This window comes from Arvicanthis niloticus, chromosome 23 (assembly GCF_011762505.2).
Source record: "Arvicanthis niloticus isolate mArvNil1 chromosome 23, mArvNil1.pat.X, whole genome shotgun sequence".
NCBI classification, from domain to species: Eukaryota; Metazoa; Chordata; class Mammalia; order Rodentia; family Muridae; genus Arvicanthis; species Arvicanthis niloticus.
The window spans coordinates 3618868-3644412 of record NC_133430.1 but is presented as its reverse complement, the minus strand read 5'-3'; the positions used below and the strand labels follow the sequence as shown (position 1 = coordinate 3644412).

The 25545-nt window shown below is 41.7% G+C and overlaps 1 protein-coding gene across 1 annotated transcript in view; it reads left to right on the top strand.

Moving 5' to 3' along the window:
- The window catches only part of Vipr2 (vasoactive intestinal peptide receptor 2), a 68352-nt gene that overhangs the window by 26740 nt on the left and 16067 nt on the right, over positions 1-25545 (top strand). Inside the window, exon 5 of the mRNA XM_076920952.1 lies at positions 19577-19674. Within this exon, the coding sequence (XP_076777067.1) occupies positions 19577-19674 (98 nt within the window). The remainder of the gene's footprint in view (positions 1-19576; positions 19675-25545) is intronic.

Below are 25545 nucleotides of genomic sequence, written 5' to 3'. Positions count from 1 at the left end.
AAGCATTACAATGCCATGTCCAGATTGAAACAAGAAATGCAGGCAAAGAAATTAGCATTTGAATAATACGCAGTACACAAAAACGTTATGCCTGCAAGCTTCGCCAAACTTGAAGCAGTGGCCATGAACCCAGCGGTAGAACCTCATCCTCTTGTTCCAGGCATCAGCGCCATGGCCAGTTCTGCCTGCAGACTATCGCCATGGAGCCTCAGCTGAACTAGAAGTGCTCTCACTTCCATTTTATTGTGTGGGAAACAGTTGAAAATAATTGCATAGGCCACACACTCCCAGGTAACTGAGGATCTGGATCACCACCATAAGACATTAAGCAGCAGAATAAACTTTGAGAAGGGTCATTACCCTGACTGATGGCTAGTGCATCCAACACATAGATACGTGTTTGTCAGTGCAGAAATCTGAGATAAGTAGGCAACTGTTTGTTTCCCCATCTATAAAATGAAGTCATCAAACAAACCACTCATTTCTTCAAAGTATAGTTAGGATCCTAGACCTTATTTCTGATGCACTGTTGGCAGGCTGCTCTATGTGCCACATCTGAGACTGTGCTCCTGAGAGTATAGCATGCCAGCAGGTAGATGTTGTGACTGACAGGGAGCCAGCAGGTAGATGTTGTGACTGACAGGGAGCCAGCAGATAGATGTTGTGACTGACAGGGAGCCTTGTTGGAGGCAAGGAATTACCTGGGGAGGACCATAAAAAGGGACTGGGACCATAGGTGTTGCTGTGGCTGTTCAGCTCTCCTTTGTAGCTGTTGGGGTACAGACATAGTCCAGAACAGAACAATAACAACCAATAACACAAACACAAGATACATTTACCTCATGGGAAAATTCATGCCTCCTTGCCAGTGTCTCTGAAAACCTACCTCCCCAGCACCATGCTTGCAGAAGTGGGTACCATGACCTCACTAACCCTGGGAACCTGGCTAAGATTCCAATACCAGGCATGATTTCCCTTCTGTTAAGTGGGCCATAAGTCCAGTTAGACAGCTGTTGGTTGCCAACAATATAAGAGTGCTACTTTTTGAACCTTTATGCGTATCTTGCCATTCTGGTCATTTCTGTGGTTCATAGGTTTTACAACTGAGAAGGACAGTTCAACTGTTTCCCTCCCTTGGAAATTAGCATAATATTTTCTGAAACTGTGGAAGCAGGGCCACAGGAAAGAGGCTTTCAGGTCAGATCTATCTTGAGTCATACAAGTCTTATGTCTATCCTAAGTTTGTGGTTGGTGTGTTTTGGTAATAAGATCCAAGCCTCAACCCTTGAGAGACACACAAGGGCTACATGACTATCCTACCAAAAGCAATTTACAGATTCAATATTATCCCAATAAAAATATCAAAAACATTCTTCACAAAACCAGAAAAAAAATCTAAAATTCATATGGAACCAGGAAAGACTTTGATGGCCAAATCAATCTCAGCAGAAAAAGGGTCCTGGAGAAATTGCTATTTTAGACTTCAAGATATATTATATAGTTATTGTGATAAAGACAATATGGTATTGGTACAAGACAGATATGTAGGCCAATGTAATAAAATAGAAGAGCCAAACATGAGTACTTATAACATCAGCTACCTGATGTATGACAAAGAGGCAAGTATTTGTACACTGGAGAAAAGATGGCATCTTCAACAAATGGTGTCAGGAAAACTGTATTTCCATGTGCAAAAAAAAATGAAATTAGACCCATATCTATTACCTTGTACAAAAATTCGATCCAAGTGAATCAAAGACCTCACTCTGAAACCTGAAGAACTGAATCTGCCAGAACATATAGGCTGCATCCTATAAGATACAGGTTTGGGAAAGGACGTTCTAAACAGAATTCCATTTGACAAGAAGATAAGACAAAAAATTGACACCTAGGGCCTCATAAAACTAAAAAAAAAAAAAAAAATCTGTACAGCTAAGAAAATAATCAACTGAGTAAAAAAGAAACCCACCAGAGTGGAAGAGAGTCTTTGCCAGATATACATCTAACAGAGAATTAATAATCCAGAATATACAATCAAACAAGCAAAAAACCAAAGAGTCAAAAAAAAAAAAAAAAAAAAAAAAAAAAAAAAAAAAAACCCCACACAACCAATTTTGAAATGGACTAGGGATCCAAACAAAGAGTTCTTAATAAAAGAAATAAAATAGCTAATAAATACCTCAGAATTATTTATTATTCTTAGCAATTAGGAAAATACAAAATAAAATAACACTGAGAGTTCATCTTACCCCAGTAAAAATGACTAAGACCAACAAAGTAACTGACAACCAGTGCTAGTGAGGCTGTGGAGAAAGGTGAACACTCATTCCCTCTTGGTGGGCATGCAAATTGGTATAGCAACACTGAAATCAGTATGGAGAAGTCTCAAAAAATTAAAAAAATTTAAAAATTTTCTATATGGCCCAGCTCTCCTTGGTATATGCTCCAAGTATCCAGCATCCCACTAAACAACAGTTACTCAGCCATGTTCATTGCTGCCCTGCTCACAACAGCCAGGAAACAAATAACCTAAATGTCCCTCAGCTGACGACTGGATAATGGAAATGCGGTGTATACGCACTATGGAATACTGCTCAGCTGTAAATAAAGATGAGATTTGCAGGTAGATAGATGGAACTAGAAGGGTTACATTGAGTGAGATAACCTAGATGATCAGCTGCCTTTCTTATACAACATAGCTGTATGCAACCAGACCAGGGATGTCCCTACCACATCAATAAATATTCAAGAAAATACCTTATAGTAGACATGCCAGAAGCCAGTCTAATGAAGCCAGTTCTTCAATTCCCATTTTTCTAGGTTATTCTAGTTTGTGAACTAGTTTAACCAGCATAACCTTTTCTTTTTATTTATTCCCTATATCCCATGTTATTATCACAATATAAAACATGGCATTACTTTTAAAGTCTTTAAAAATCTCAAATACTAAAAAAAAAAAAAAAAAAAAAAAAAAAAAAATTAAAAAAATCTCAAATACTTTAAACTTTAAAGTCTTTTTAAAAAAATACCCAAAGCCTCTTTACTGTAGGTTCCTATGAAATCAAAACCAAGTTAAATAACTTCTTACTCCAGAAGAGAATACCCGGGAAGCAGAAATAAGAACAAGCAAAGTAAAACTCCAACGATATAAATAGTTCAGTCCACAGTCTCGAACACACAATCTTCTGGGTTCCAAAGAGTTTGTGGGCAGAACCTGTTCTCCGGCTCTGCCATCCACAGCACCCACAGCGTGTGTACTAGACTCAGACCAGCTTCCGCTCCTCACCTGGATGGTCAACGAACAACCCTGGCATCTCAAATATGCTGAGGCCTTGACTTCAGCTGAGCCAACATCTTCAATAGTGTCTTTTCTTAGCCTCTTCAGGGAGAACTATCCTGCCACGTAGCGCCTTGCCTGGCTTCTCTCCAGAACCCGCCCCGTGCTGATGTTCCCACTACATCACTGACCTCTCCTGACCTCTCACAGTGCAAAGCCTCAGCTTCTTTCAATGACTCCTTCAATCCTGCACCTTTCATACGACCAGGTACCACACGGGAGACACATATTACCAACTTCAGCTGCCAGCTGGAGATGCAGCCGTGGCTCCCTCTGGACCACAGTTTCAGTGTGCTAACCCTGAGGAAATACTTCTCAGGGTATTTCATCCAAATGGAGCTGGTCTCTTGTTAATCATAGCTGATTCTCCAGCTCTAGCTAAGCGGCATTGATTGCCTGCTCTACCGAAGCAAAGTTCGTTTCTTTTTGGGGGAATCCTGAAAGTGGAAGTGGAGCTGTCTCTGACTTTTTTGCCTGCTATTGGGACCCTCTTCCTCTGACTGGATGAGATCCCCAGTCTTTTTTTTTTTTTTATCAAATCATAATTTTTACTTTTTAACACAGGGGTTATAAACACAAAAAATGCAGGATGTGGGGAAGGGGATGACACAGGAGCATAGGTGTTCAGGGGGAGTACAGATATCTTTCAGAACAGGGTATCAGCTGGCTGAAGGTTCAGGGGTCAGGTCACTATGACTCTGCCTATGCTTCACTTGTCCTTATCTAAGTTGGTACTATCCGCCAAAGGCTGCCTACTTACACGGTCTATGACTACTCAGGCTGGTAGATTTCCACAAAAGCTGCCTGTTTACAATAGTTTATAGACATCTGTTTCAGTGTGTTTCCACAGAGACCCAAGACTTTGTGTTAGCAGGCTTGTATGTCAAGCCTATTGCTGATTTTAGGCTTATGGCTGATTTTAGGCCTTCAGTGTATAAGCCAGTCTTGATGTGAGGGTTTGTGCCTGATCTTACTGCATCTTGCTGTGCCATGTTTGGTTGATGTCCCTGGGAGGCCTGCTCTTTTCTGTCAGGGGAGACAGATGTAGACTATATCTGGGAGACAGAGGAGGAGCCTGGGAGGGGTAGAGAGAGTGAAATCTGTGGTCAGGATATATTATATGAGAGAAGAATAAATAAAACACTCTTTAAAATTATTCTTAATCCAAAATACCACTTGAAGGAGCCTAATAGAATCTTTGTTATCCTCTGAAATTTCACAAGCCAAACCTCTACCGTATTCGTTCCCCTTGGCATTATCTTCCAAGTTCCCTCAATAGCCCATTGAGCTCCAAAACCTCAATGACTTTTCCAACCCAAATTTCCAAATACTGCTACAATCTTCCCCAAAAAGCTACCACATGTAATATTCCACTTTCCGATATCAATGATATCCACATGGGCAGCTACCACAGTAATATTCCACTTTCTGATATCAATGTTTTGTTCTACTTTGGTCTTTTCTTACTGGGATAAAATATAACCAACATCAACTTAAGGAGAGAAGGGGTTATCACATCTTGTATGTTTTAGTCAAGAAAGGCCAGGGCTGGAGCTCAAGGCAGAAGCCTAGAGACAGGAACTGAAGCAAAAACCATTGAAGAGTGCAGTTTGCTCCCCTGCCCAGAGATGGTGTTACACACAGTGGGCTACGTCAGTCAAGAATCAGTATGCCCGAAGGCCAATCTGATAGAGGCAACTCCTCAGTTGAGGTTCTCTTTTTCTAGATGACTCAAGTTTGTGTCAAATTAACAAAACTAACCCGCACACTGGGCATGACGGTTATAGACTTGTAAGTGTCATCTTTTTGTCAGGAACGGCAGAAAAACTACACTGGATTCGGGAGAAAACAGAAGTAGCCTGCTACAGTAAGTAGCAACAGCACACAAAGGAAATGGGCCAGCAGTGTCAAAAGAAATCCAGACAGATATTCTTGACAGGAAAATTTTGTTGAGTGGGAAACCATCTGTTGCTGAACGAGGAGACAAGACTGAGCAAAGCCTCCCAAGAATGGTCAGCAGGCTTCTGAGGTGTGCTGTGCACGCCGACAGAGATGCTTTTCTCACTGGTTAGGGTGGATAGCCTCCTAGCTGGTGCTATGATATACCAAGCCATCATCCAGGACTTGAGGCTAGAGCTGCCACAGCTGCAAGGAAGACAGCTCTGCGAGCTTCTCTGCTGATGCAGCTGCCAACTCAGTCATAGGTCAGTCCTGGCCTCCCTGGTTAATTTTATTTTCATTTAATAATCATCACTCTGCCTTGGACATCTCTCTGTTGATTGAGACCGTCCCCAGCTGTTAGGTATTACTGATGTTCATATCACAATCTTTTCCCATATACACAGACATCAGAAACCAGAATCCCTATAGATTCTCAGAGTGGCTGTGGTTGTGTGGTTTTGACTGCCTGGTTTTCACGGACATCAGTGACAGCAGAGATTCCGGGAATTAAGAACCATCACAGGACTACAGCTCAGGTCTGGGTGTCTAAACTTAACAAAAAGAAAGACCAATGAGCCAGCGCATGCTTTTCTGCCAGTCTTCGTTTTCTTGGATAAAGTTTAGCTGGGTTTCAGATTTTTCCGGAGTGGAAAACACTATCTCTCATTTATCCAGTGGGCAGCCTGTGGCCCTGTGATTGTGTCATACAAATCTAGCTGAAGAAGGCACAGTTGTGCTGTTGATAAGGCCTCTTCCAACAATGCACAACTACATCATCTTGTTGACATCTTCTCCAGTAAATTCTGAGACTGAGGGAACATCGCTTACCCTCAGAAAATATTGACACCAGTTAGAAACAGTCTGTGAACAAATGCTTCAGTTGAGGAAGACATAGTCACTTGACACAGGTGTCAACTCAGGAGACAGCACTATAGGGTTTCCACCCAAGTTAGTTGTCTGTATGGTGAGCATAGAGACTTAACAAATGTTTCTATGGAAACAAGAGACAAACAAAGGTCAACAGTCAGAACAAATGGCATACTGGGAAAATCCCTGGAAAGGACTTCTGGCTCCCTGCTCCCAGCACCTCCAAGTTATGTGGGATGTAGGGGCAGTATTGGCTGACAGTTATTGTAGTTTCAGCTTGAATATCCTTGGTGGTGTCGTCAGGTGTCCCAGAACAGTGGCTACGTAGCACAGTCTGACAATTCGCAGCCAGTATGGGACTAATGATTTCTCTAAAGCATGTAGTAGTTTTTCTAGATCCAGTTTTCAGGCTGTGAATACAGGGGAAGTCCCAGATTCCAGTGACTGCAAATTCTTCTAATGGAATAAAAATGGATGGGAGGTTAGCTTGAACACTCATAGGAAGATATTGGAAGAAAAATGGTTGAGAGATAAAATGAAAGGTGAAGACACTAGACAGGGTTAGAGTCATTGTTGGAGCCCTGGGTGTTCTTTACTAACCAGGTTTCTTCCTGAGACCGCCTACTCCTGCCAAAGGCAATCACAGCTGACTAAGCAGAGGAAATCTAGTCTCATTAAACTGGAGCTAATGGGTCACACAGCCAAAGTATTTGCCCGGTCCTGCAAAACACCTTCAAGTCAGCACCAGTGATATCCAAGGAGGCTCACTGGCTCTATAAGGTCAGCCATAGCCCATTAGAACTTTCTGGAAACAAGGAATCTCCAATTAGACTTTTAAAAGCTCCTCTGGGCCAAGGACCCACCACGGTGTCCTGTTAGTGGAGAACAGAACCACCACGAATTTATACAAATCACAACATTCCACAAAAGTTAGGGTATGCAAGAAAAGCTTCTCAGTTCCCTTTGTTTACAAAAGCATACTTTGCCAAAGTTTCAGAAAGCTCCAGTGAAAAGAGAACATGGGTTCTTTGAATCTAGGAAATGGAACATCAGAAAGTCCAGAAAATTATTTCTTGGATCTGTCAGTTTGGTTATTCTGAATATTCCCATCCAAATGAATTCACAACCTTGAAGCTGTCCAAATGCTGTGCTTGCCCATCTCCCATGGGTCCTCTTGCAGTCTGTATGATAGCTCCTTGCAGAACTTCTGGAAAAGCATCAGATTAAGAGAACAGATGTCAACTCTCTAAGGTAAAGACTGATGGGGACTCACTATAAACTATGTGTTACTAGGACTGGCCTGACAGCATGGTCTCAGGACACACTGGGTTTCCAAGAGTCTCATACACTTTCTGGCAGGCCTAAGCTAATGGCGTCTATCCACACAGCTATAAGGTAAGGGAAGTTAACCATCATCTACTGCAAAAAGCCTAATTACTTCAATTTCTCTGTGTTTATAAACAGAAAGAACAAATTCTTTTAAGCTTGCTAGGAGCCCTCTGGAAAAACTCGAGTGAGTTTGAAATCAAAAGGCTCCAGTTAGGATTCAATTAGCAGAAGTTTGTCAAAAACATCAAAAAAAAAAATATAAAAGCATTGTTTAAATTGGATCAAAAAGCAGTTGTCTCTTTAAGACAGTGACAGATTTCAAAGGCAAATACAGGAAGTTACATGGTTACTTAAAAGACAGAAAATGTAACTTTTGAATAGTGAACCACAGGAAATTATTTCGATGAAAAAGACTCTTTCCTAATCAGATTATTCAGAAGGCAAAGGAAACCCTTTAGGGTCTCCTCTCCAGCTGAGGTTTTGCCCTGGGCTTGCATGATTCTGATAGAACGCTACCAACATATGCTTACAAACAGTGGGTTCCATCAACACTGAACACAAAAATGAGTAAGGTCAAGAAATGGCGGCGTATGCTAGTAAAGCCAGAACTGGACCACCAGCAGGAGGGTCCTAAGTTCAAGCTCACCTTGGGCTATGCAGGTAGATGTTTGTCTCAACAAACTCCAAGAACAGGAAGAGAGACAGGAACAGAGGGAAAGTTCGATCAGCTTCATACCTTTTTACAAAAACACATTCTTGGGATGGTGAGATGTCTCAGCAGTTAAAAACACTGGCTGTTTTGCTTGTTCCTTGACTATTTGCATCTATTGTATTGCTAGTTCCTCAACCTAGAACTGAGATTAATACTTGCATGTAATTAAAATGGTATAAAAGCAAAAAGGAGGAAGGAGAGGGAGAGCTTGGGGGGGGGGGAAATGGGGAAAGGGGATGACACCTGAAATGTAAATAAATAAAATATCCAATTTTTAAGAAGAAAAAAGAAAGAAAAACAACACTGTTTTGATGTCTGGGCATGCAGGTGTACATGTAGATGGAGCACTCCTACATTTAAAGAAAATACAGAAATATATAATTTTTTCAAAAAGGACCCAAATTCTTACTTTACATTCACATTCTTATATTCGCATTACAAAGTCTTACTGTACATTATCTTATAATAATGCTAATTTTAGAATGCTAATAATTTCATATATTACCACAGAAGGTCCTCCCTCCCCTTCTCTGTCTGTCTGTCCCTCCAGCTTTCCATATGTCCTGATTGTCACACAAGCCCTCTGTAGATTGGCTGGCCTGTAAGGAATTCTCTTTTTGTTTGTTTGTTTTGTCTTTTGCTTTTGGTGTGGCATAGGACCGTTGACTAACAAACCAATTCTCTTCAGTTATCTGTCAAAAAGCAAGATAAACATAAGTTGGACAGCTAATTCTTCTTATTGGAAATTATGCTGATTTAATCCATTTGTTTTTTTTAAACTTTTATTGTTGAGAAATTTTGTAACACAAAGACAGTATGACTGTTTAGAAATAAAAAAGTTATGTGTCTACAACATGTGACACTGCTTTCTGTAAATATAAATATTTTTAAAACAAAAAGCCAGTATTCTTATTTACTGGAGATTACCCAAATCATAGACACTTGTACATTTCTGAGCTAATTTGATTTTTCATTTCTGATTTCCACTTTGGGGAATACTTACGTAATTAAGTGCTTATTTTTCTTTAAGCTAATTAAATGGAATTTTTACAAATTAATTTTACTCTGGGTGAATTTTTATTCAGAGGTAAAACATAAAAGACATATAGACAGAAACAGAGATCCCATAAACCCTCCATTTGAAATATCAGGCAGGTGTCAGTAGTATAATAAAGAATCCAGTGATTTGTTCTGAGTAGTTGGGTTAAGGCTGTCAATCTGGGATCTGAGATATACTAATCATTCCAATAATCAACACTCTGGATGATGGATTTTTCATTTCTGCATCATATTGATCCTTTCAGAGTGGCTTTATCTGTAGGAGCTCTATCCCCAAGACACTCAGACGCTCTTTCAAGCCTTCCCAGTAGCAGACATCTTGATTAAGCTGACAGTTCCTCAGAGCCGTGACAGGTCCAGGTTATCCCTTCAGAATTTACCCATTTTTCCAAGAAGACACAAGACTCTGTTGTATTGTAAGCTCCCAGACAAGAGGGACCCATCACTGCCTGATATACCCTAGTTTGGCAGCTAACTCAAAGCACTAGGAGTTAGATACCTTTTCCACTTCTATTGGGCTGTTGGCTCAGGGACTGTGTCAACTTGACCTCAGTTTTACTCATAATTAACTGTCAAACAGTAGTTCCTAAACTCTAATAAGGACCTGCAACAGCCACGTGTGGAAATCAGAGAGCAAGCTAACATGAAATAACCAGTTTGTTAGTGTGGCCTGTGTTGATTGATCCAAAATCCAAGTTACTGGGCATTCGCTGGTTAATGCGTCCCTGGAGCTTTGTGCTGTGTCCTTTACTGGCCTTCCAGTACCTCGGCAACAATAGTTGCCATAAACGCTTAAAAAAAGGGGGTGGTGGTGGTAGAATTTAGAGCCGCATGTTTCCCTTTATTTTTTGTTCTCTTTTTGTTGATTCGAATAAGACAAGTTTCTGTACGATTCTGGCCACAAGAATGAGTTAAGAGGACTTTGTTTTGGTCCAGGCTACAATAACAAAATAATGCAGCTGGAGCGACTTATCAACAGCAGAGATTCATTTCTCCCCAGTATAAAGCTGAAGTTCAAGGTCAGGGCACTGGCAGATGAGACTCCCCCCAGACAGCTACCAGTATCAGGTGTGATAAGCTGGTGGCTTCCTTTAGAGTTGCTCTGAGGAAGGACCCATCCCCCACCCATGAGCTCATCCCTCAGGACCTAGCAAGGCTCCATTTCCTTACTGTTAAAGATTTAGTACATGGATTTGAGGTGGGGACACAGATACTGAGGTCACGGTACCCATAAACACAGAATTTTATTTATTTTCAGTCATAACCAATGTTTTATTAAAAAAAAAAAAAAAGCTATACCAAGTCTGATCACATTTTGTCGATCACCGATGTGGCTGGAAGACGTTCCGTGTTAATTTTTAATTTGTTTTCTTAATTGCTTCTTTCCGTTTCCAATTCTCCTGAGGGCATTTTCTTTACCTCCTTGCTGACCCAGCACTTCATGCACCGAGAACCTTGTCTTATTTTCCCCAACTTATTCCCCGATAGACTATATAACTCAAGTTCAATAGTACAAATCACAATCCACTTGCCTTTTACTTGATGGGTTCTTCCTTCCCTTTTATCCTTTGGCCATCCACAAGCTCGTGCCCAGCCATCTTGTCTCCCCTCTTTGCACATCAGCTAGCTAGTACACTTGAAGTGTATCTGCAGGAACTCTGATAAATCAGATATAATTTCTCACCAAGAAGCTCATCATTCTCCCAGAATCATATCAATTTTCCTGCTCTTCCCATCCCATGGAAGCCAACCCTGGAGTCCGGAAGCTCATCCTCACTATAGACAGCACAGCTGAGTCCCACCTTCAACTGTCTTAGTGCCTGTTCCCCAGAAAAACCCACATTTCTTGTCTCAAAGTGGGACTTGTTGGTTGTAATAGCAGACTTACCTGGGGTGGAGAGTGGTAACCATTGTCCTGCAGTGGAGTCCCCATACTGTGTGCTATCTGTCTGTGATCAGGTCCTTACTATGGGAACTTATTTTTATTTACATTTACTTATAGGCGTTTTGCCACCTGTGTGGCTGATGATTTTATTCTTTCTGCTGTTGCTTCGTGGCTTTATTTGTGTGTTTGTCCATCCCAAGCTGCAGTTGTGTTTCTCCTTCTCCGATGTGTGAAGTGCTTTTCTTCTTCTTGTCTTATTTTATAGGTTAAAAACTAAAAACTTAAATAAAACAAACAAACAAACAAACAAACAAAAAACCCAACAGTTTTCTTACAAGCACCAATTTTAGTTTCTAAAACTAAAGTAACCAAAAATTAGTTCCTTACAACTTTTAGATAAACTATGGTTGTTGGTATTTGGATCTTAATCCAAGTCCAATCTGGTAATGTCTACAGCACAGAATGTTCCTTGGTCCTTTGAAGACACGGAACTCTGTTCTGGTTAGCACGGAGCTACACATTACATGTTCTTTAATTGAAGTGTATGAATACGTGCAAGCCACACTGGGTGTGGATTTCTCCTTGTTTTATTGTCTTAGTGCTTCATACATATTGTGCTGTCCTATGCCCAACGCATGGCCGATGTATGTACTCACAAGCACAGCTGCTTTCTGGCCTTCGCACCTTTAGGAACATCTGTTGCCTATTGCTGTGCACCAGCTCAGCTCTAGGTATTTCTGCATATTAATAAATGAAAGCAAAAGCCTGCTGAGTGTAGCTCCCAGGGAAAAAAGAGCCACCTTTTGGTCCCCCCATTCCTATGATTTTATCATTGCTTCCTTCTCCCAGCTGTCAATCAATGTCTTGTCACTCCTAGAAGGATCGTCATGAGACCAACGCCAGCTGCTGGCCACACATTCAGGCACACATGCCCCAGTCTCTCCTCCTGAATATCATGGTTGATACCCATCAGAAGTCCACCGTTTGAGATGGCTGGAGATCTCAAAGAAAGGACTTTGGGCTCAGGCTGATGGCTCTGTCAACCCAGATCTGAACATTTTTAACCAGTTCTAGTTCCCTAGAGGATGAACAAATCATATGAAAAGACAATGGCTGGCTTTTATAGAGCCAAGATTCAACCCTCACTTCAGCCACCGTGGCTGGCATCCTGAACTCTGATTGCAACCATGGGTGGGGTCGTGATACATCCTTGAGTCACATGCAAACATACTTAATACTTTCTAGAAGTGTGATCTGCCACAGACATCCTTGCTTGAGGGCCCATGGATGATCATTTCTGTGGGAAAGCTTCACCTTGGGGCTTCTGGGTCAACTTCTGAAAGAGGAAGCCCCTTCCTTACCCTGTGTTTGGTAACACTGTACTTATCCAAAAGCCACTGCTTCGTGGCACCATCAGAACATTTGCCTTTTCTTAGAAAGGACAAATACAACATTAAACTCTCAGCGTCGTCTTTTGTTGCTGTTTGCTGTGGCAGGACCCCAGCTCTACAAAAAGACCAGACTTCAAAGCTTTGGAAATGTTTTCTTGCAAAGTCTAGGCCAGCATTTGCTGCAGAGACTTATGAACTTCCCCAGCCTTTTCCTGCCAGTTGAACTATTCCTGCGAGGTTCTAGTGAGAAACCACACATTTTCAGATCCCTGGACAATGACCGTGATCCAATGGGTTTTTAGTACAATGGAACCTTTCCCAGCCCCGTAAGTTGTGCTTGATCCAGGGCTCTAAGGTGCTCGACATTCAACAGTCACCAAAGGGCAACCTGATACAGTGGCTCTAAGTTTGTGTTTTAACACCAATGAAAATTTAAAATGTGAACTCTGCTGGGAGTATATAATGGCTGAAGCAAACTTTATCAACAACAACAAAAAAAAAAAAAAAAGAAAAAAAGAAAAGAAAGAAAGAAAGAAAAGTGATAAATTAGAAAAACTGAGAGACACTCCCAAGTCTGAGAGGGGTTTCCAAGACAGGGAAAGGTATCAAACTATTTTGTGTATGGAGCTTTATGGGACAAAGACTAAGGTGATCTCTATTGATTAATTATCTGGGACCCACAGTCTCTATGCATGTCCCTTTGGCCCAACCAGGAGATGATCATGCTCAGCTCATGTACCCCAGTTAGGGGTGGTGGATGCCCCCTTTGTCCATCTCTGATTGTGCTTCGTTAGCTGTTGACCTTGACAATTTCCAGCTGTTAGTCACTGGCTTGAGCTGCTCCCTCCGACCTGGCAGCTGTCTAAAATCTCCTCAGTTGTACTAAACCCTCTACGTCTTCATAGCCACCAAGAAGTAGCTGCCTTTGTTCTTTGTTAACTCCTTGTCTGTGGGATGGCCTGGGTCATCTTTCCTAAACTAAGCAGGGGCTTCTTGTTAGAAGCCAACCTTGCTTACGATTTAACCTGTTACAACTAGCTGCATCAGAAACCAGGATGTAAGAGGAAACAATAGTGTCTTTCATATGTCCCTCAAGAGCTGGGGCAGGAGGGCAGTTAGCCTGCCTGAATTGGCCCGGGGCCCTGTCCCTTCTCATATCTGTCTGGCTTGGTTATCTTATGCCTAAGTACAAGTCCTCTTATTTACTTTTCTCAGTGTCTAGGCCTTGATGTGTTAACCGTTAACCTTCTTTTTAATTCCCACCAGGACTCTCACTTGTACGTGTGTGAGCAGCTTATGTGGCCCTTTCCCATACTTCCCACAAAGAGCTAGCCCTTCCAGAGTCCCTGTCCTCTCTGCGCTGGGCTCATGCGCCCTTGTTGAAAGGCTGTGGTTGAGGTAATGAGACCAGCACTCTGTGGCCTTACGACTGTATCTCAGCAGGGAGAGCTCTGTGACCTGTGTACCTTCTCAGAGGATCCAGGTCAGGAAGGAACATGAAAACAAACAAAGCAGCAAGCTCAAGTGGGCGCAAATGTCCGCCTAGTCTGATGTGAGTCGGGTGGAGATAACAACTTAGGATGGTAGCTAGCACGCCCTGTCAGGCGGTCCTAGCAGAATGGAAAATTCATCTTCTGTTGGTCCAGGGTTGAGGCCATTGACAACTGGATCTTGGAGCCCTGAAATGCAGCCAGTGTAACCAAGTAACTGATTTAAACTTTATTAACTGCAATTAGTTTAACTTAAATGGCCTCACCCAGAAGAGGCAGGTAGAAAGCATCTGCATATTCCTCACCACAGGAACCACGGTTCACCATTGAGATAACAAGATAGACATAAAAATTCTAACATCTCACCTAATTCCTTAATTTGACACACCAAAGTGTACGTTTGACTTGATCACCTGAGTCAAGTTGCGAAAGCTACTTGATTTTCTTACAAAACATTAACCACAATGATCTTCCCAGCTTTGACCTCCGTCCTTCCAAGTGTAAGGTATGAGGAACTTCCTTTGGAAGGCAGGTTCTCAATCGAGCTGCAGAGAAAGATGTGAAATAGACAAAGCACAAGCAAATCAGCCAGGTGTGTGGCACCACCAGTCAGGGCTACCCACGCCGATGGCCTCTGGAGCCCGTGAGTCCAGGCAAGAGTCAGGGCTTTGAAAGAGTCTGCTCTCAGCAGCTGTTGTCTCAGCTCCTTGAGTCAAATGATTGCTGCATTAATTGTCCAAACCTCATAGCTCCCAGACCTGTGGGTCATCTTTCATTCACTGGCTAAACACCATGTTCTGATGCCTACTAGACACCCATGGCCTTATAAACTCTGTAGGTACTATGTGTTGTGATAAGAGTGACAGGTGGACTGAGACACCAGAGAAACTCAGAAGCAAGAGTCCAAGCATACAAGCAGGGAAACTGGGGTGGCAGCAGAGGGCCTTGGGGACTTGGCAGAAGAGACGGCTTCTAGGTACAGGGGCTGCAGGTTGGCTGGAAATAATCAGGGAGTCTTTCTCTGCTGCCCTTGTCTTGTAATTAGTGTTGAGGTGAGGCTATTCTGCTTATTTGCTTTGTTTTTGTTTGGGTAAACTTACGTGCATATGTGTATGCATTGATACATGCATACTGTGCTTGCACTGATGCATACATGCATTGACGGGTGTGTGCTCTGTGTGTGTGTGTGTGTGCGTGTGCACGTATGTGTGCATACTGTGCTTGCATTGATGCATACATGCATTGATGGATGTGTGCTGCCTGTGTGTCTGTGTGTGCACGCGCACGTGCACACGCATGCATGGGAGGGCGTGTATGCATACATGCATGCATATGCACTTGTGTAACATGTTGGTGGTGCTGAGTATGGAACACGGGCTTACTCCCACTCCAATAACTGAAATGCCACGAGATCCCACTGCTCCTGCACCTCCCTGCCATCCCTTTCAGTCGCGGTGCCTCGGCACTGGCCGTTCCTTTGACCAGGTTGCTCCCTTCTTTCCCAAGGCCAGCCCTGATCACAATGTTATGATCGCAACTGTTCTCAGCCAGTGCAGCAGGTGTGAGCCCTGGTCAACATTCTTACTTTCCATAATAGGCTGTAACATATCACGTGGTTCTCCTAGCCAGCCTGGATGTTGGTTTGGGTCTCGGTGATTCCTGTCTCCTTTCATCACTGACATCTCTGGCCCCAGTGGTCACTTGATGATATGTGTTAGGTGAATGAAAGTAATGGATGCTTTTGCTATGAAGCCATAGTTGAGTAGCCAAGAGTGTGAGTTACTCTACTTTCATGTAACGAACAGCATGATGTTAGTACATCTCTGTTCAAATAGTATCCATCTGTTACCTGGGACTGGAGTCGTGGAAGCTCAGCTACAGAAGTGATGACATTCACGAGCTTCTGGCAATCCTACTGCAATGTTTGTGAAACTTGTACTGCATGCAGCTATGCTGAAATTCCATCCTCACTAAAATGTGTTACATTTTTATTTGGCTCATTAGAAGACATGTACACATTGGTTTTCCTTGTCATTACCTCCTGCTCTAGTTGGAGCCTTTCCTACCGCCTGAGTCGCTTCTGTCAGTAAGTCACGCATGCATTCTCACATCCCCATAGAGGAGACTGATGTGTTCCCAGGTAGCTGCTGTGTGAGGCTGTCCAGCACCAATGTCAGTAGTGTGTTTGCTGACAGGGCTCCAAGCTCAGCTTTCCTGAGCCCAGACTTAGCTAATCAGATGGCCACTCCAGACCTCCCAGGCAGGAGGACACCATGATGAGCCAAGAGGCCACAATAACAAGAGCACTCCAGAGGTTTGCCAACTACCACAGGCCAGCTGAGGGTAAAGAGGTGAGGGTGAGAGGGAAACTTAGTCATAACAGGGTTTTTCTAGAAGCACTAAAAGCTCAAGAAGAGGCGTATGCACGTAGAAAAATGCATAAGGCCAAATATAATCACGGGTAAACATATTAAGTACATTAGCACCAGAAGAATTGTTAGAAGGAAATCTGACTGTGGTGATTTAAATGAGATGGCCCCATTGTCCCCAGTTTGTGGCACTACTCAGGTAGGCTGAGTAGGAGTGAACTTATTAGAAGGATGTCGCTGAGGGAAAGCTTTGAGATTTCAAAAGCCATGTTACCATTCCCAGTTTGCTCTCTCTGCCTCTTGCTTGCCATTAAAGATGTGAACCCTCAGCTTCTGCTCCAGCCTCGTGCATGCTGCTTGTTTCCAAAGCCCTCCTTCATGGATGGACTCTGATCCCCATGAAACCATAAGCCCAAATAAATTCTTCCTTCTGTAAGTTGCCTTGGTCATGATGTTTGATCACGGCAATAGAAAAGCAGCTGTGACACTGACCAAACAGGATGTCACAGGGAAATGATCGTGAAATATAAAGGAAGGTGTGGTGGTTTGAGTGAGAATGGCCGCCAGAGGCTCATATATTTGAACATTTGTTTCTCAGTTGACCAAATATTCAGGAAGGATTAGGAGATATTTCACTGAGGGTTTGTACTGAGGTTTCAAAACCTATGCCAGGCCCAGTTTTTTCCTCCTCCTCCTCCTCCTCCTCCTCCTCCTCCTCCTCCTCCTCCTCCTCCTCCTCTTCTTCTTCTTCTTTTCTTCTTCTTCTTCTTCTTCTTCTTCTTCTTCTTCTTCTTCTTCTTCTTCTTCTTCTTCTCTCTCTCTCTCTCTCTCTCTCTCTCTCTCTCTCTCTGTCTGCTTACTGTTTATGGAAATGATGTAAGCTCTCATCTACTGTTCCAACACTATCCCTGCCTGCCATGTTCCCTACCACAGTAGCCATGAGTCACCCTCAGAAACTGTAAGCAAGCCCCCAATTAAACGGTTTCTCTTATAAACTGCTTTGGTTATGGTATCTCTTCATAGCAGTAGAAAAGGAACTAAGAATATAATGGGAGATGAGAACAAGAGGTCAGGAATGAGGGGACAGTGGGGGGAGATGAGGGCAGTAATCTGTTTTTCTGTGACCTGCCCTTTGTGGCACAGCTCCAAGTACCAACCAGGAGAATTCTTGAATTTTAAAGTGAAGAGGGTGGTGTTAGAAACATGACCAGACTGACACAGTACAACAAACCTCACAGGTCCCTGCATAGCTCCTTATACTGTTTCTATTTATTTAAGAATTTCATACACTAGAAATTTTATTTTGATTATGTCTTTTCCTACTAACCTCTCCTCAACCTTTTCAGGACAACCTGTCCAATCTCCCCTACAATGTCATGTTTTCTTTTTTTTTTTATTAGTTGTTGTTGTTGTTGTTAGCCCCTGAGTCAAATTAACGCAGACCACATGTGCATGGGTGTGTTGCTATGCACTGGGACATAAGCCACGAGCTTACCAGGATCCACATGCCCGAAGAAAAGTGACTCTCCCTCTGTCAGCAGCCATCAGCTACCAACAGGCTAGGGTGGGCCTTGGGAACACTCCCCAGTCCATGCTGAAACATTGGCCAGCATGCGTTTTTGCAAGGCGTGTGCAAGCAATCACAGCTGCTGCGAGGTGATTTGTTCAACAGCTATTGTAGTATCCAGAAGTCAATATTTCACAACTTTCCTACTCATCCTCTGGCTATTACGTTCTTTCCTTCCACTCTTCCCTAATGTTCCCTGAGCTTTGGATGGATAGAAATAGGTATAGATGACCCATCTTCAGCTAAACACCCACACTTACTTATTCTCAGTACCTTGACCACTTAAGAGTCTTTTCATTAACCACACTACCCATTGAAAAAGAAGCTTCTTGATCAAGCTTGAGAGCAGCACAGATCTATGGCAGTAAGCATAGATATTTTCAAGACAGTTTGACAACAAGACCATTTAATGAAACACCAGTAGGTCTCTCACTGAGGCTTATGGTCTTCCAAGTTATCATAGGCTTTTGACAAAACCCACAGTACTAGAAATGAAATTTCTCCTGTGGAGAAGACCTCAGATCCACTCAGGAAATAGTTGGTTTGCCCATAATGATCATGCCACTATTTCATTATTGGGTACAACTTGCCTAGCAGATCAATATTGTAGCAAGATGCTAAGTTTTTTATGTTTCACTATAAAGACTTTAAATCAGGACCCCACATAGATGAAGGTTTCTTCAGACTCTCTGTACATCGAAGGCTCCTGGGACTGCAGACATGTGCCACCATACCTGACAAAGCTTTTCATTGTCCATGAGAGTTAGTGGCAGTAGATATGTCTATTTTAGGATTTTTTTTTTGACAAAAAAAAACCATTCACTCTATATCAACAGGCATATTCTCATTTTCATATAATAATTAGTTTTACCAGAAAATGTAGAGCAGGCATGGCCTCTGAGAAATTAGGACGGTACAGCCCATTCAAATGTCCTGTGCCTGGCTTGATACACACACACACACACACACACACACACACACACACACACACACACACACACACAGAGTCCTTCTGCTTGTAGTGTCCTACAGAAGTAACTATGGGCTTTCTATCCCATATCCAGTGATTGCATAGATATTAGATTCCAACCATGAAACCAAATAGCCTATGTATGAGAAATAAAAAATTCTAAGATATAGCCACTCTATGAGGAGAGACCTCTGAGTAACTGGCCATATATCTTTGATACCATGTTCTTTTCCATGAGCTCAAATGTGTGTATCACCTCATCTTATTTGGAAACGCATTTCCAGACTCCATCAGGGACCCCACCAGTTCCCTTCATCTCAGCCCATCTTGGCCCTAATGGTAGCTAGTACAGTTCCTTTGGATAATTTTTTGTTGTTGTTTACAGAAGTCATCCACTCACTTATAATGGCTTGTAAGAGAAGATAGGTGTTCAAAAAGTGAAGGTCCTTCTAGGCTCAAGATGGAGGAAGGATTATAAAATGGCCCTGTCTCCTGTCTACCAGCACTTGGCATGCAAGAGAGAGAGAGAAAGAGAGAGAGAGAGAGAGAGAGAGAGAGAGAGAGAGAGAGAGTCCTTTGTGACCGAGATCTCAAAATGTCATGTGCCCCATGCATTTGGCTAGCAGTTTACCTGTGTGTTATTTTTTATTTCTTCATAGATCACATTTTATATTCTGGTGAAGGCCGTTTATACCTTGGGCTACAGTGTTTCTCTGATGTCTCTTACAACAGGAAGCATAATTATTTGCCTCTTCAGGTAAGGATCAAAACATGAACAATTCTGCAAAGATTATGAGAAAGCAAACTTCCCTATAGGTTGTGTGGTAACTCAGAGATTTAGACTCTTGACCTGGAATACCCCTGTGTAACAAGCTATAGAGAACCCTGGGGGCTAGAGAGATTAGATGAGCATTTAAAACCACTTGATGTTGGAGAATGCTAGGATTCAGTTCCCAGCACCCATGTTGTGTCACATGGCCATCTGTAACTCCAGTTACAAGAAATCTTTTACTTTCTTCTGGCCTCTGGGGGCTCTCATGCACACATAAACTCAGTTACACATACACATGGTAGATAGATAGATAGATAGATAGATAGATAGATAGATAGATAGATAGATAGATAGATGATAGATGAGTAAATAAATATACAGCACTCTTGAAGAAAGGTAGCATGTTGACACTAAACATTTTGCATTTCTTATGTAAACAGGTAATGTCGCCCTTCAGTTCAATGTTCTTGCTCTCTCTGTCTCTTTGTTTCTCTGTCTGTCTCTGTCTGTTTCTGCTGTCTCTGTCTCTCTCTGTGTGTCTCTCTCTGTCTCTCTGTCTGTCTGTCTGTCTCTCTCTCTCTCTCTCTCTCTCTCTCTCTCTCTCTCTCTCTCTCTCTCATCAAAACAGAGTTTCTCTGGTTTCTCTGTGTAGCACTGGCTAACCTGGAATTTGCTTTGTAGATCAGGTGGGCCACAAATTTAGAGATCCTCCTGCCTCTGCATCCCAAGTGCTGGAATTAAAGGCATGCGCCACCACTGCCACAGACACATTCCCTTATTCGTAACACCTAACCTGCTCTTTCCGACTGACTTTCCCAGTCAACTCAAGAGCCTCACATCTTAACTCCACGTGCCCCTCATGCTTGTAGTCGCAGTGAATTCTCAGACTTTACGCTTGCCTAAAACAGATACCTTTGCCCTGCTTTTTAAAAGGTTATTCCTGAGCGCGGGGGATAAGACTGTGGCTCCTGAGGAGTTGCCCGTGGCTCAACTTTGTTCCTAAGAGGATGGCCTTTTCCACTTTCAAATGTCTCTCCCTGTGTTGCAATAAGCTAGTTTTTATTAACTTTCTGAAGCTGACGTTCATGGGCTTCATTTCATTACTTTTGTATCTTTCTTATGGTTGTGAAATGTCTGACCTGTTACTCTCTTTGATCAGTTTCAGAAGTCCTTGGCTGTTGCCTCCTGATATATTGCTTCCCATCATTCTCTTCTCCTGGATCAGCATCCTCAGTGTGTTCTCTGTTTTGGCCTGTTCTCATATATTTTCTTACCATTCTTCCATCTTTTCCATTATTTCATGTCTCTTCACTTTAATCTAGGTGTGTCCTACAAATCTGGCTCATGGCATTGTCATTTGCAGCGTTTGCCCTACTGTTGACATCTCTTTCATTCTTGAGATCAGAGAGATTTGTAGGAGTAGGGATTTCAGGTTGTTTTCCTCTTAAAGATGATCTTAATGTGTTCTTTAAAACTTTGTGTATAGATAAAGTGCATTTTGATTATATCCAATACCCTCCCCACCTCCGACTCCTCTTGGATTCACTACCACACACCCTCTTAGACTCACGCCCTTTGCTTTTTTAAAAACGAGGTTATGCTAGCTAGTTTTTATTGTTAATTTAACACAATCAAGAGTCATTTGTAAAGAGGAAGTCTCAACTAGATTGTTCAGATCAGATTGGTCAATGGTGAAATCTGTGGGGAATTGTCTTAACTGTTTTTTGATATGGTAGGTCCTAGCCCACTGTAAGTGACACCATCCCTAGGCAGGTGATCATGGGCTATATAGAAAACTAGATAAGAAAGCTGGAGAAAGTGATTCTATAACCAGCCCTCCTCGATGGTTTCTGCTACTGGTTTCTCCATTGTGTTCCTGCCCTGAATTCCTTCGGTGATAGATTATTACCTGAAAGCATAAGATTTAATAAGCCCCATGTTGCTTTTGGTTATGGTATTTTATCACAACAACATAACTCAAACTAGACTGGGGAGGTTAGCCAATTGCTTTCTGATTGGATTTAAGATCCATTGCATAGGATGGAACTCATGCCTGGTATTTTAAACCTAGCCAAGAGCTTATATGCAGAGCTTACAAGCCCTAGGGGATAAACCTACTACTATTATTTTGCAAACTGGACATTTATCAAAATCTGTTCTACATACTTATCTTTATACACAGAGATTGGTACAGTTATTAGCCCTTACCACCGAGGCTTCTTTTTGCAGTGAATGTTGGCTAATACAGAGAATCACAAATATTCAGAATGCAGGCAATAAGTGACTGTAGAATGAAGTGATATCTGATAGTCTCATACTTTGTGTGCATGGTATGTGCACCTATTCGTGTGTGTGCCCAAATGTGTAAGAGCTTCTGCATGTATGTGTATGTAGAGGACAGAGGTCAAAGTCTGGTGTCTCTCTCAATCATTCTTCACTGTATGTTGAGATGGTTTCTTACAGAACATTGAGCTTATTGATCTGACTAGACTGGCTAGTTAGCAAGGCCCAAATCTCAAGGATTCTCTAGCCTTCTCTTCCCTGGGGCTGCATTTGACTTTTTCACATGGATCTAGAGGATCTACCTTGGGTTCTAACACTGAGTGCTGCAAACACTTCACCAACTAACCCATCATTCCTGCCTCCTCATGTGCTTTTTTTTTTTTTTTAAACCATCTTTATATCCTCTCTAGTCCCATGTTTGCAGTTTCAATATTTTGGTTTCTTGTGACATTTTAAAAATTTATATACTATAGACACTAGCTTTTCTCATAAGTCCAGTCTATAAATGTCTTCTACCATTACTTAGGTGTATCTTTAAGCTTGGTGATGTGTACTTAATATGTTAAAGTTTTAAATTTTGAGGGAGTCCACTTTGCCTATTTTTTATTATGTTGCTTGTGGGTTTTGGTATAACATTTCAAAGACCTTTGTCATATCCAAGGTCACATTTTTCCAACCCAAAATAGTTTTATCCTGCTGGCTCTTGTGTTTTGCTCACTGATTCATTTTCAGTTAGTTTTTTTATATGCTATGAAATGGAAGGGTCTAGCTTTATTCTCTCACAGTTCCTACCCAGTGGTTCAACACCAACAGTTTGAAATGTTCTTGGCTTCATCAGAAGGCAAATGGTCATAAATGTGAATGTTTTAAGATTCTCGGTCTGATGTACCAGGGGGTCATTTGCAGAGCCATACAGCTAGATCTCCATAGTCTGCAGAAAATTTGGAATCCAGAGAGTTCTTCTACTTCGTTCTTTTAAAAGAATTTTCTGGCCATTTGAGATCCTTTGCAATCCCATTTTACTTTTCCATGAGAATCCAAGGCCCTGTTATGCAAGTGATGGGTAATAATCCATGTCTTTTAGGTTTTCTTTGTTTTTCTTCGTCTATTTACTTTTCTGCTTCTGACATCTGACTTTTTCTGTAGAGACATGAACAAACATGTATTTAGCATATAAATAAGATGGAAATAAATAAGTAGGAACCTACATTTAGCCAAAGTCCCCTTAAGTCTAAATTAGTGAACCAGTGAGAGTTTACTGGAGCTAATTACAACAGGTTACTTACAGAGACATGAATGACTCAAAAGCAATTGCACCGCTGGAAAGCCCACTCAAGCATAAATGATAATTCACAAACACTGAATCTCCTGCATTCCCTTTCTCAACTCGCAGGCTGCTAAACAGATTGGTGAGTCTCCTCTTCTTAGAAGTTGTTATTGTTTGAGACGGTTCCTTGTCAATATCATAAGTTTCAGAAACTTCCTAAGACTTGTGAGGTGTTTATTCTCTGAGCCTGGTAAGTTTTGTTTATTTGCATAGTGTTAATGACTTCACTCCAAGATGAAGTGTTTCCATTTCTAAATTACTACATATCAGGTTCTATCTAACACTGGGTAAAATTTCCTTTGATCTTTAAATTTACTGAATCTCTCTTTTGCCTAGATTTTCCTTGGCCATCTCTAGGGAATTTCTAAAACCAGTTGCACATTTTAAATCCAAACTTTTTAAAGTTACTTCTTAAAATTTCATTTATTTGTTGAAATTTCTATGTTTGCCAAAGGATTGCTCTATTTCATTCTGTTCTTTGAACACATTCAAAGCATTTGGCCGTAAGCCTCTGTCTAATAAGGCTACTTCATGTGTGTTTTCTTTTAGTTTTGTATGGTTTTTAAAGAGAATGTTTTATTTCTTTCTTTTTCCTATTAGTAATCCAGCTTTCTTGATTCTTTTAATGCATCATTATCTTTTTGTTGAAATTGGACATTTTTAATAATATGAGGTGATAACTCTGGAAATCAAATTTTGTCTCTCATTTTTTTTCCTTTGTTATGTGTTGTAGCTGTTTCTGTATTATTTATTTTATTCTGTTATTTTTGTGGTACTTGAGGTTGAACTCAGGCCTAACAAATGCTAGACAAGCAGTTTACCACTGAGGTACAGCCCAACCCTTTCCTTTACTTTTACTGTGAAACACGGTCTCTCTGAAATAACTTAGGTTGGCCCTGAAACCCCTCTCGGTCCCAGGCAAATCCTGAACTTACAACCTTCGTGTTTCATGCCTCTGAGTAGCTGGTGTGACAACTCTGTGCTAGTAGGCCCAACTTGTAATCATTTATTTAGTAACTTTTCTAAACTTTTCTGTTTTGTAGAGATTGTATTGCCCCTGTTGGTCTCTGAGATTATATATATACTTACTGATGGCGATTTCCTTAGACATCTGCAGTCAGAGGGGAAATAAGGGAAGAAGAGAACACACATTTCCCCAGATGGGGAGCCCGCCTGTGTTGGAAGCTCTCCTCCAGTGCTTGGACAGGCTGTTTCCCACTCTGCCTTAACATTTTGCTTGTGCTAAAGAGCAGTAAAAGCTCTTTGGGAACACATGACCTTCCCAGAGCGTGTATGCAGGTCTCTAAGTTCCTCTTATATATGAGAGCTTTTCAAAATACTGCTTCCCCCAGAGAGCCTTTCTCCTCAGCCTTTCTTCCCAGGCTCCAGAATGTCTGTCATTTGCCTCAACTGTTAATGTTGGCCTTAGACAGCAGCCAAAAACTATGTGGCTTTTATCATCGCGGCTGCTCAACCCGAGTGGGCTCTGGAAGGTCACACCTATTCAGTGAACTTAAAAGTTTAAGACAAATTATCTTGTACTTGTAGATAATTCCAGAGAGCACACAGAAAACACGAGCTGTAGTCCTCAGCACCGTGCTAAGCTGGGCATGTGCCATGGGACAAGGCAAAGCTGACCTACAGTGTGCTCACCTGGGACTGGGGATCACATAGCTATCAACTCGACTGTTTTCCAGAGTTCCAATAGTAGTCTGAGTGGTTTTGCTGGTTTCAGGGTTTCTTGGAAGTGCTGGACAAGGGCCCCATCCCAGTTTTCACTGGCTCCCTTTGTTGGAATTCTAATTCTAATTTCAGGTGACTAACTTTAGGAATGTTCTTGTTAAATTCAACAGAATCTCTCCACCACAGAAAATGGTCTCTGCTGTTCATGACATATCCTCATCGTGTGCTACGTCAGGAGTAGGCCTTCACTTTAAATTCTAAGGCTCACCTATACTTATTTCATGAAGTATAAAATACTTACAGCTAAAATAACATACTTCCACAAATAACTGAATATGATTTTTTGCAATTATTACTAGCACTCATTCAGTCTTCAAAAATATTAACATATTAACATATGTTCCACTTGTGTACAGAAGAGGAAATAACTGTAACTGGGTTAATCTATTAACCTATATCAGTGGCTCATTTGTGTGTAATACTAGAAGGTACATACACCCGACACTGCCATCGTGCACATAACACACACACATACACACAAGACATATGTGATGAATATATTA